Source organism: Euprymna scolopes, chromosome 41 (assembly GCF_053919585.1).
Source record: "Euprymna scolopes isolate OS-2025 chromosome 41, ASM5391958v1, whole genome shotgun sequence".
NCBI lineage: Eukaryota > Metazoa > Mollusca > Cephalopoda > Sepiida > Sepiolidae > Euprymna > Euprymna scolopes.
This window is the reverse complement of record NC_136522.1, coordinates 4866441-4879756: the sequence shown is the minus strand read 5'-3', so window position 1 is coordinate 4879756 and position 13316 is coordinate 4866441. Positions and strand designations below refer to the sequence as shown.

At 35.2% G+C, this 13316-nt stretch overlaps 1 protein-coding gene across 1 annotated transcript in view; it reads right to left on the bottom strand.

The window, feature by feature from the left end:
• Positions 1-12936, bottom strand: part of LOC145266315 (sphingosine-1-phosphate lyase 1-like) — an 81250-nt gene extending 68314 nt beyond the window's left edge. Inside the window, exon 1 of the mRNA XM_080121874.1 lies at positions 12645-12936. Coding sequence (XP_079978000.1) covers positions 12645-12683 — 39 coding nt within the window. The 5' untranslated portion in view covers positions 12684-12936. The remainder of the gene's footprint in view (positions 1-12644) is intronic.
• Positions 12937-13316: the final 380 nt, after the last annotated feature.

Sequence of the window (13316 nt, the reverse complement as noted above, 5' to 3'; positions counted from 1 at the left end):
AAAAATGCCACAGTAACGTATGGAATGCTTCAGACTGCTTTTGGACCATCTTACATGAATTGAGCATCAGAAGAGATTCAAAGAAGACAGAGAGTCTGTGAGGGATGATGAGGTGTGGGAGGAGTAAGGAAGTCAGAACACCAGAGTTGATTGGCCAAATAAAGAATTTCATGGATAAGAACCGTCGTGTGTCTATAGAGACAATAAGTGCATATTTTGATGTCAGTGTGGGAACTGTACACACAATTATTTGTGAGGAACTGAAGATATAGAAGATTTGCGCAAAGTTTGTCTTAAGGGTGCTCAGAGGAGATCACAGACTATTTAACCAAGATGTGCATCAAGATGGTTCCTCATCGTCCCTATAGTTCAGGCCTTATTCCCTGCGACTTTTGGTTATTCCCTAAGCCCAAAGAAAACCTTAGAGGCTGTCATTATGAGACAACTGAGAAGATGAAAGAGGCTGTGACAAGAGTTATTGACACCCTCACACAAAAGAATTTCCAAGAGGACTTCCAGAAGAAGGAATGGTACAACAAGTGCATTGCAGCCGGAGGAGATTACTTCGAAGGGGACAAGAGTTTCATGTGTGTACTATCAATAAAAGTGCCCATACGAAAAAAGTCTGGAAACTTATTGAAGGCACCTTGTACTTGTAACATAGATGCAGGAATGCAACATTGCGAGGATTGGACATCGGATGATAGTCCTATTAGATTGAAGACTCTTTTTTTTGGACCGTGTCTAAGAGGCAGAGACTAATGGTAGTCGTAAGCATCAAAATGGCCTTTAGGGGAGAATGATAATTGTTTTAGCTTCCTAATAAATTATAGCAAAGAACAAGACGCAGAAGAAACACAAACTTCCTTTTAAACAATGAAGAGTATTTCTGTGTATTTAGTGTATGGAGAGGTGATTGTTTTACCTTCCTAATAAATTATAGCAAAGAACAAGGCACAAAAGAAACACAAACTCCTTTTTAAACAACAATGAAGAATATTTTATTTGTAGCAGGAACTGGTAGGTCAGGCTGCTAAAAAGGGAAGAAGGCAAAGAAAGTTCTTTTAAGGTCGTCGTCGGTCAATCAGTACCGTGTCATCCCTGGCTGAATAGCAGTTGTCTCAAATCAAGACCGTCAATGCTATAGCAAGATGTCCAGTGGACAGGGGATGAAAGAGGATAGATGTTGTTATGCTGGTCCGGTTCTGACTGGTAACGTTCTCTTAAGACTTTTAGGGAGCAGATGAATCAATGCGCCTTGTTAGCTGATTCGTCAGCCTGTGGCCAGAGAACTAAAAGCGAGGGAGAGCATTGATTCACCAGAGAAAATAGTTCTCTGCGACTGCTACAGGTCTATACTCAGATGCATCAGCCCAGATATGGCAAGAATACATCATGCATGGACAAATTGCAGCTTTGTAAAGATATAGGATGTCCTCCGGCGTGACTGATTTTCTAGCATGATAGAGGGAGCCCACCTTCTTTGCAGCAGCCTTGGCAATGTCCTCAATGTATTTGCTCCAATCTATGTTGCCTGTCAATAGGGTGTTACGGCGTAATCGCGTTGACAAACCGGTTCTCGTCAGATCACCAAAGTTAAGTTATGTTGAGCCTGGATAGTAGCAGATGGGTGATCATTTGGGAATTCTAGGCGCTGTATGTGCTCTCTGCTTATCTCGGCATTTGTTTCCAGTCGTCCTGAACATACGCTTCACTTGCCACTGGTATTTAACAATGTCGACTTAGGAGAGGTGTGGTTGGAAATTGCACACCTCCTGCCACAAAAAAATTTCACGTGCAGGCAACCCTATGTGGGTATCCATAGTCTGTCAAAGATTGAAGCAGCCTGTGCATTATCAATGATAATGGGTGGTTGAGAAAGTTTCTTGTAATTGTTAACGAGAAGCAGCTTAGTCTTCGTCGTTTTAAATGTTATCATCCATTTGCGGTCCCATTCCACTACAGACTGGAGGTGGTTTTCTAGAAGCCATTTTAAATTTTCCTCACTGTAACAAACGCAACAATATCAATCGATAAACATCATACCAATGTTGATAATTGTAGATCAGGAAGTGTGGCTTACTAAAGTAAAACATGGGCGAAATATGTAATCAATGAAAACAATTGGAATTTATTTTATTTGGACAATGGAGGCTATACCAGTGAATAAATGACTGACTAGTAAGAATGAAATAGCAATGTGTCAGATGCAATGCTATTTAGGTCTAACTTCGATAATCCAACTGACTTATTTTTATTTGTTAGATGAGTTGTGCTTCAGTCAGCGGAAAATGATGCCAACGAAAATTGGATGTTAATTTCTTTGTAACGACGATTTTATCGAAACAACTCGATCAAGTCGAGACTCATCTCACAGGATTTCTAAAGACAAATTAAATTTCAAGGGAATTTCAAGCTTCAAAAAACGAAAACAAAGAAAGGAAAACAAAAGAGGAAAAAAGATCCCCAAAAATAAAAGAATTGCCTACAAAAGAATCAAGAAAAAATAAAGTCGTAGAATAAAACGAAAAAGAATCAATTTGGAAGCAGACGAGCAATGAAACACAAAGAAAATTGTATTAAATTACGAGCAGTGCGAAAAAAAAGAAAAATCTATTGAAGCGAGGGAGTGGGGTTGACAAATAAGCTCACTTTTCTGTTTCTTTTTTTTTTAATACTTTTCTTTACAGGTGGATCTCAACAGACGTCATTATTATTAACAGTAGTAGTATTTTTATGTTTAGTAGTAGTAATAGTATGATTAATATTAGCAGTAGTAGTATCATTATTAATATTAGTCGTCATAGTATCCAAGTTATTATTATGATTATTAATAGTAGTATCATTAGATTTTGATAAATAGGTTCATTTTTTTTCCTGTTTTTTTTTTTTTTTTTACTTTTTTAAACAGGTGGATGTCAAAAGACATTATTATTATCAGTAGTAGTAGTAGTAGTAGTACCTATTTACTATGCCTCCCCACGGGACAGAGTTAGACACCAGGGTCGTTTTTTAACGTGGAGAAAAGGTACAAAAATAAAAATTGTCTCAGTCGTGAAGGATTTCTCCTCCACCGAAAGAGAACAAGAAATAGAAGTGCAGCATCTGAAGAACAGATACTACACTTTGATCTTGTCCCGTTCTGCCAACGACGAGTAGTAGTAGTAATTGAGAGAAAGAGGGATAAATAAAAACCTGGCCAGAGATAATTAAGTTTTGAAGTCAATTTCTAAAAATAGTCCACCATATACAATCATGTAAAACAGATGTTAAACTGATTAGTAGTAGTAGTAGTAGTAGTTTTAATAGTTGTAATATCTTTATTAGTACTAGTAGAAGTAATATTTTATTAGTAGTAGTATCAGCACTTTTATTAATAGCAGTATTTTATTATTATTAGTAGTAGTAGTAGTAGTAGTAGTAGTAGTAGAACACAGTTTTATTATTAGTATTTTTGTTGAATACTAATAATAATACTATTATAACCTTTTCTGTAGCAATTTCGCATGTTTTTTCCGTCTCGACACGGTAAGAATATTTTGCTCTGTGGAACTGTCTACTGCAAACCAGTCACCTCTCAAGACTTGTTTAGAACAACGAACCATCGGAAACTGTTCTGTCTACTGCAAACCAGTCACCTCTCAAGACTTGTTTAGAACAACGAACCATCGGAAACTGTTCTGTCTACTGCAAACCAGTCACCTCTCAAGACTTGTTTAGAACAACAAACCATCAGAAAATGTTCTGTCTACTGCAAACCAGTCACCTCTCAAGACTTGTTTAGAACAACAAACCATCGGAAACTGTTCTGTCTACTGCAAACCAGTCACCTCTCAAGACTTGTTTAGAACAACGAACCATCGGAAACTGTTCTGTCTACTGCAAACCAGTCACCTCTCAAGACTTGTTTAGAACAACGAACCATCGGAAACTGTTCTGTCTACTGCAAACCAGTCACCTCTCCAGGCTTGTTTAGAACAACAAACCATCGGAAACCGTTCTGTCTACTGCAAACCAGTCACCTCTCAAGACTTGTTTAGAACAACGAACCATCGGAAAATGTTCTGAAACTAAACATGGCTTACACTTCTAGAGGTTATGGGCCCAGCGTACGTCTTTATTTCGACAATTCTATTATTATTATTATTAGTTATTAGTAAGAGTATCCATATTATATTATCCTTAGCATTAGTAGTAGTATTCTTAGTCATATCCTCATTATTATTGTTGGTAGTATCCTTGTTAAAAGTATAGCAGTATTAATAGTAGTAACCTTATTAATAGTGATGTCATTATTATTTGTAATTAGTAACAATATCCTCATCACCAGTAGTAGTAATATTACTTGTCGTAATATTAGTATTAGTAGTATTTTCCTTACATTTCTATGTAGAAAATTTTTTTAATATTTTTGTCATTTCGAAAATAATATTTATATTACTGCACGTATATATGGTACAATCATGTTGACACATCGATTCTTGCCGGATAGCCGAAGTTAAGCAACATTGAGCCTGTCAAGTACCAGATGGGTGATCCTTTGGAAAGGCAAGGTGCTGTGTGTACCACGAGGTAAAAATACCAGGTTGGGAAATTGGCGCGGTCTATCCTTCTCTCGGGTGTAGATGGGACTCTCTTAAACCATGGTAGGCAAACCATCTAGTGATGGCGTCACGATTAAAAATACCCTTGATAGCCCTGGCGACGCATCAAGTATTTCCAGCCATTAGAAAAAAAATATAAAGATTCTGCGGAATTTGTTCACGTTTCACATGCGCCTACTGGTGTTGGATGAAACATTTTTATTTTTTTATATATATTACTTGTACTGAACGAACTATTGTTCTCATCTTGAGTTTTATTTGCGCAACGTTTCGATCGGCTTGGCCTTTGACCGTCTTCAGGCATGTTGGCTGTTGTTTGGAAAAGAAAAGAGAAAAGTTACTGGCTCCGTAGATATTTTCGTATTTTTTAAGTTAGTCTCCGTTTTACGGCTGTTGTTTCGTATGTGTGAAAAAAAAATTGGTTGACAAAGGGGAGGTAACTCTAATAAAGATCGACAGGGAATTATTTTTTTTTTTTAATTGGAACTTTTTGGGGGCGGGGGGGGGGAGATTTTGGCGGATGAGGTGAATATTTTTGTGATGGAATTATAACAATGACCTAATGCTGATAGAGAAAAAGGAATTCAGAACTGAATTTAAAGAACTCTCTGATGAAATATTTAAGAATATGAATTTAGATTGTCGCTAGAAGTTTTATCCAGTGTCGTCTAGCTGTCATGTGGAATACAACAAGCAGGGCAACCAGGTGTTGCCCGGGTATTATATAAATCATAATACCATTGGTGAATAGTACAAGAGTATTTAAAGTTTGTCACCTAAGCTCCAACCCCTGTCCCATCACTGCAATGTTGCATCTCTGTGCCTGTTTTACAAGTATTTTAATGGAATATGCTCTGATGAACTTATTGCACTTGTGCCCCCTTGACGTACATATCCCTGATAATACCCGCTAAGCAACAAAATCACACCCCTTCACTGTTGAGGTCTCTAAATGCCAGAAAGCTTTCTACTCTAATAGGTTCTTCCCTAGAACAACTAGACTTTGGAATTCCCTTCCTGCTACCTATTTCCCTGGCAGTACTGATATGCAGAAGTTTAAATGTAATGTAAACCAACATCTTGTTAATCTTTCCTAAGTATGGTCCCAAATACCCTCTCCCTGGTAATAAAAGGCTTGCAAGATTCCCACTCCCCACTTTTATTTCTTTTCATCCTTGGCCTTTATTCTCATCATCTTGTAAGGATTATGTCCACTCCCCCCCCCCACCTCTTTTTTACACCCACATTTGGATTCCACTCCCACTTAGAGATTGACCTGCTTGTTTTCAGCAAACTGAAAAACAGTGGGTGGTCTATTATTTAGAAAAGGTTGGAAAGGGTTTTGCTAACGAATTTTTGTTCCTTCTTGTTTATTCCCCATTCCCTCGCCAATGAAATGTTATTACTGTAAATAATCCGATAAAACTTCTTTCAAATTTTGGTTTATCTTGAGTAGGAAACAACTAGAGTGAATGTGGTATTGTGGTGACTGAGATATTTTTAGTTAAGAGTAGGGTAGACAATTTTGAAACCAAGGATAACCAACGACATTCGTTATCTTCATACTTTTGAATGGCCTTGTGCCTAACTTGTTCATTATGTATTTTTATATTTTGCACAAATAAATATTTCAAGATTATTTACTATGGTTACTGATGGAAAAGGTTGTTTTACGGGGGGGGGGGATGGGGGGGGCAGTAATTCAAGCTCATTCGAGCACCTATCTGTTTAGGTGGTGCATTATCGTCACCACTAGTGGTGTGCACATAAATGGGTGACCATTTTTAGTTGAATTTATGTGAACCTCATCTCACACTATAAGGTTTAAAATAATTGATGTTTTTGATTTTCGTTTTTTTTTATTTTTGTTGTTTTTGATTTTTGTTGTTTTTGACTTTGTTGTTGTTGATTTTTGTTGTTGTTGATTTTTGTTGTTTTTGATTTTTGTTATTTTTGATTTTTGTTGTTTTTGATTTTTGTTGTTTTGGCATTTTTGTTGTTTTTGATTTTTGTTGTTTTGGCATTTTTGTTTTTTATTTCAAACATTTTTTTTACTACCAAGCTTTTCAGGGTGTTTTAATCGCTTAAAGAAAAACAAAAAGAAAAGAATCTTGCTATTTTTGGAAGCATGGTCTAAAGGTAAACAATTTTTGTTTGGTTACATAATTTTATTGTAACTTTATTGTATATATTTGATGTATTCACTGGTGTTGCCCGGGCGCCCAAGAGAAAGGAAAATAATTAAAAAATATAATCACATTTAAAGAAAAAAATAAATTGTGCATAAATAATTCAATGAGTGTTGAACGAATTTACTTATAGGTAGGAAAAATACTTAAACACGATATTGTTTCTGGTGAGATGATCATTGAACCGTTTCTTGCAAGTCACATTCAACAATGCAATTGAAAAAATAAGTCTTGCGTTCACTTTTACATGATAAAAACCTAGTCATATCAACCGTTTTGGCGCAAGTTCAAAATTAACTTTAAAAAAAGTGAAGCATGCATGGTCACCCGTGAATGCACAGTGAACGAGGCATAAAAAAATGACTAAGTTCAAATCCCGGTGAAAATGAACAAACGGTGCAGTTTTAGGCCTTACCATGCAAAAAAAGAAATGACTAAGTTTCCCCCCCCCCTCCCATTTAGTCCCAAAAGTCCCCAAGGCCTTAACATATTTAAATTTGAGTTCTGCACCATGCAAAACTGCTAAATAGACATACACAGAAAGGGGGAGAGGAGGCAACCAGATTTTTCCCAGAAAATCTGTTCTGTTACTCTTTTACTCATATCATGTTTAATGTTTGTGCAAAATTTAAAAAAATTCCAAGGCATAGTTATTGAGAAAAGTGCACAGTTCAAACATTTCAAAATACAACCGCCAGATACAACGCGCGGCTCTATACAGACTTCTTTCTCCAAATTTAAACATGACAAGGAAGAAGAAAAAGAAAAAACAAAACAAAACATACTGAAGATGGAGTCTATCTCTGAAATATATTTGTGATAAATTTCAAACAAGTAAAATATTTGTTTATTTTCCTAATATTACGTTGTAATTTGGCTTTCAAGCGCACTTGATGCATATTTTATTTTATTCAAATTAAAACAACGTTTCTATTGAACTCACATTCTTGACGTTATTCTCGCGTTACCTACGCACAGTTCAAACATTTCAAAATACAACCACCAGATACAACGCGCGGCTCTAAACACATAGACTTCTTTCTCCAACTTTACAACATGGCAAGGAAGAAGAAAAGAAAAAAAAAAAAAACAAACAAAACACTGAAGATGGAGTCTACCTCCGAAATATATTTGTGATAAATTACAAACAAGTAAAATATTTGTTTATTTTCCTAATATTACGTTGTGATTTGGCTTTCAAGCGCACTTGGGGTGTATTTTATTTTATTCAAATTAAAACAACGTTTCTATATGAACTCTCATTCTTTGTAAAAGGAATATTTCGTTAAGTTTTATTGAAAGAAAGAAAGAAAGAAAGAGAGAGAGTGCGGAAGAGTACCACGTTGTTGTTTTGTGTTCTAGCAGGTTGCGAAATGAAAACAAATGTAATGAATATTTCGTCCAGTTTATTTTTAAGAGAGAGAGACAGAGAGAGAGATAGGAAAAGTATGTTGTGTTCATTTTGTGGTATAGAAGCTAGCAAAAAATGAAACGGTCCACTCTCTATAAAGAAAAAGCATAAAAAAGAAAAGTTATGGTTAACTATGAGAACGAATAAAAGAAATATTTCGTCACTTTTATGGTAAAGAGAGAGAATAGCGCTATAACGAATAATAGAGACAGAGTGAGAGAGTAGAGGACAAACTAAACGCAAAGTAAACTGTCGTCAATCGGAAAGTTTTCAATGGGGGTTCTGTTTAAATGTATGCGATCGCAAAAAAAAGTAAACAATCTATATGTAATGTCGGCGTCATAGGTGTGTATAAAATTGGCATAACGCTTGTCTTGTAGACGCCATGTTGTTCAGAGTACGTATGCCTTTGTTTTTTGTGTAAGGTTTTAATTCTGGAATGAGAGAATTACAGCTGACAGCCAATGAGAAAGGGTGGAATTTGTGAAGGGAGTAATCATTAATTTTTTAATCTGCGAATTGAACGTGGACGCTATGTCTATGAGGCTATGATTCAGTTAATAAAGGTGAGGGGGCAATAAAAGGCTACTGTGTGTAGTTTTATGCGGTGTATAGTGGTGGCAGTGAGAGCAGTTATGAAGTAGAGGGTAAAATAGGAACTACTTCCTCCAATGCTAATGGCGATAGTGGTGATGTCACTCCTAAGATAAAATCTAAGGGTTTAATATGACGAATGAATGTGTCACAAATGTTGTTCTATAGTTACATAAGGTAGTGGCTAATAGTCCAGACATAATAAAGTTGTATGTCACATCTGTTGTTGCAAGCCTACAGTATTTTGGTGCAGAGGGGAAAAACTGTGCCGGTTTTTTATTATATATATAGGGATTAGCAGGCTACCAGGCATTACCTGGCAGTAAAATACGCATAAATATTATATTTTAATTAATACAGAAACTGAGACATGTGCATGCGAGTATTACGTTTTTTTCTAAACAGTTCACTTCTTGTAAGTAAAAAAAAAAAATACTCAAGCTGAGATTGAAACCAAAACCTAAAGACAGTGACTCAAGTTCACTAACCATTAGGCCAGCTTGACACAATCTTTAGAAAGTGTTTTCAAACCTACTTATTCTTAACATAAGTAATCTGTCATGTGAATGATTCATGCATACGCATCTGTGAAACAGTTGACATGCACATAAAAATCAGATGACCCCCCGCCCCACGTTACAATTTTTCAATTTTGACCCCTTGTAACAGGCCTTTTATTTAATGTAACATATTTATTCAGCTCGAAAAATATACAGTGTTTACCGATTTATTGGAAAATTTAAAATGGCGCCCGACTCTCTCGTTGACACGATAAGCTTCAGAAAAGGAGTTAGGAATGAAAAACTAGACAAAATACTGTTAGAAACTCGCTCAATATATGTTACCGTAACATAGACTGACATATATTCAGTGGGTTTTTAACAGTATTTTGTATATTTTTTATTTTTAACTCTTTTTCTCAAACTTACAGCGTCAAAGTGAGAGCCGGGGTTGGGCTATTTAAAATTATCCAATACATCAGTAAACACTGTATGTTTTTCGAGCTGAATAAGCATGTTACATTAAATAAAAACACTAAAAACTTATCCATTATTTTATTTTTATTTTAAAACTAATAATTCGTGATATTCGTGATTTGACGGTGTAAAATACTGATGCGACCCTTCTAGAGTTGTCGAACTTTGCCGGGACTTAACTGCAATACTGCCGATAAAACGTGTTATTTTAGTTTATGTCTGTTTCTTTGTTTTTAATTTCATGATTTCATAAAAGAAACAAACAAACAAAAAAAAAAAAAAGCCAAGAAGCTTACAATATGAGTGAAGGTAAATAATTCGTGTTATTTATTTGAAACAAAAAAAGAAATTTCGGCATTTTTTATTCTAACGTTACTTCCTCAAAAAAAGGGGGGGGTTACTTCCTTTACATGTAAATAATTTATTGGGTACTAGTGCAGAGAGTGATCCGGACGTAAATAATAACGTTATTATTTAAAAAGCCATTCTTAACATGGGGAGGGAAGGGTGTTTTGTACCTATTCTATACTTTAACCTTACAACTGAATAAAAAAAAACATATCATAAAACTTTAAACTTGGAAATACGATTTAAAAAATAGCGCGAATCGCCGAATCACTCTCTGCCTGCACTAGCACCATTTATTGGGGTGTTTATGCCGAAAGCCGTTCTTAATATGGAGTGGTTGGGGTGTTTATACTACGCTGGAGCAGGTCGTAAAAAATACCCTAATTTTTTTTCTTTTTAAAACTAAGTTTTCTGGGTGTTCGCGCGCAATCGATTACAAAAAACGAAAAAAATATTTCACGGATAAGAAGATAAATTGATTGTTAATCTACAATAATAACCAAAACGTTGATATTTTTTATTTACGCTTTCAAAATAAGGTTTATTTAATTGGTAGCTAATTTTTTTAAAAAGTTGTTTATTTTATTTATTTATTTATTTATTTTACACGACAGTAGGGTGATTTAGGGGAGAGTGTTACTGTTATAATACCCCCCATCCATCACCTCTCCGAAAAAAAGAAGATTAAAAAAATGATTACTGATCGCTAACACTAAATCCTAAATCATTTTTATGCAAAATTGATCCGGGATCAGTTTCGCATAGAAATTAAATGCAAAATGATCACCCACTTCCCGACCGACCAAATGATGTTTTTAAAGGCGTGAAACCAATTTTTCTTTTTCAAGATCGAGAGAAAAAAGCGATGTGCAGAGAGTGATCCGCGCAATTTTTTAAATCGTATTTCCACGTTTAACTAAAGTTTTCTTTTAAATGACGACTTTTAAAGGTTTTCGACTATGCTGAATACGGAAATCGCATTGAAATTTTGCAGAAATAAGTAGTTATCGAGATATAAAAAGTTGTATTATGCATTGTATTCTTTGGCGGCCACCTTTGTTACACGCGTGCACGCGCGCCATAAACAAATCTACGCGCGTAAAAAAGATGGCCGCCAAAGAATACAATACATAATACAACTTTTTATATCTCGATAACTATTTACTTCTGCATAATTTCAATGCGATTTCTGCATTCAGCATCATAGTCGAAAATCTATGAAACCTATTTAAAAGAAAATTGTGGAGGTGGACCTAATCTAAAAAAATATCGTTTTTTTATTCAATTGTAAGGTTAAAGTACAGAATAGGTACAACCCCAACCCTCCCCATGTTAAGAATGGCTTTTTAAATAATAACGTTATTATTTCAGCACGGATCACTCTCTGCATGAGTACCGAAAACGAGAATGAAAAACAAAGGAAATAATGGTGCTTGTTAAGTCGACAGATTTTTTAAAAATATTATTTAATGTCTTTTTAAGCATTATTACGTACTTCATTGTCATGTCGAAATAGTAATATATCAAAAAATTACGAAAATTTATTCAGTAGAATAACTGCTATTGTTTTAAGTTAAAAAAAAAATAATAATTTAAAAAAAGTCTGTCTAACGTTATAGGCTACAAATATCGTGTAATCTACATTTTGTGTATTGGGTTATGTCCCTTGTGTATGAACTCTGTTTGGTCTTCTTTATAACATCTAAGAAAAATGCAATTTTACCCAATTTTCCGTAAAAATTACTTTTACCTATAAATAATTTTCTACTCGATAATTTTTGTCATTTTTATTACTATTTTCGACATGACAATTAAGAACGTGATATTGTTTTTGCCTAAAACATTTTTTTTTAATCGATCTATCGACTACTCTATCTGAACAAGCATAAAAATAAACGCGACCAATGTTAGTATTTATTCGCTTTCCCACCAAAGCAAAATGTGACACAAGGTCGTTTTTAATATGGGGTTAAACCAGCTCCCTGAAAAAAAGGGGAGGGAGGGGCAGGGGCACTCTGGTTGGGACCAAAAATAATAATTGCTTCAATATATAGGGTTTTCCCTCCATTGACCAAGGACAAATTAACTTAAGAGTAGCATCAGAACAGATGGTATTTATTTGCTCCCCCACTGAGCAAATTAGGCACAAGGCCGTTTTTAATGTGAGGTAAAAACCAGCTCCCCAAAAAGGGGGCACTCTGGTTACCAAAAATAATAATTTTCCCAGTATAGAGGGTTTCCCCTGCATTGACTGGTACAAATTATCTTAAGTGCAGCATCTGCCGGAACAGATACTACACTTTGATCTTGGCCAAAATAAACGCTACTAATATTTGTGTACACTATATGTGTGTGTGTGGAGAGAGAGAAGATAAGTGAATAAGAATTATTAACTTCGTGCAATTTAAACATCATCGGAGGAGGAGCCCATCGGATTTGGTTAAATTATTAATAATAAAAAATAATAATAAAATTATTAATTAAATTAATAATAAACAACAACAAAAAAAAATTAACAAACCAATAATTGTTTCAAGATATCGAATACAGCTGCTGCCATCGTGTACTTTGGCGATGTAAGTGGTCGCAAACAACTAAACAACAATGTTCCACTCGGTACACATATGACCTTTGACTTGCGTGACTCGAAGTCAATAATGATGCCGCTCTCTCCTAAACTTGTGACCCAGGAAACAATAACAGCAATAATAACTAGGATATTCCACGTACATAACAAACACGGAATTATGTAAGCGCGTTGTTTAAAACATTTGGAATTAGAGTAGTCTCCCCTGATTATAAGCTCATTGTTGTATCACAGCTTAGTCTAACTCAGCCGCCCAGCCGGTGCTTTTTCTCCAAGGGTCTCTAGTGTTATTGTTGGGGTGGCTTGTTTATATTTGCCTCTCCACGGGAAAACAGGGTCAGTTTGTAATATGGGGAAAATCTAGCCTCCCAAAAAGGACACTCTTGATAAAACAAAATTTTTTAAATGCCTCAATCTAGAAAGATTTCAGGTGTTTGTACCCTTTTGCCACCGTGTTGAAATAATAACGTTATTATTTTGAAAGCCATTCTTAACATGAGGAGGGGAGGGTGTTTTATAACTATTCTGTGCTTCCACCTAACAATTTAATAATAAAAAAAAGGTAAATTTTTAGATTATCCACCGCCACCGCCACAATTTTCTTTT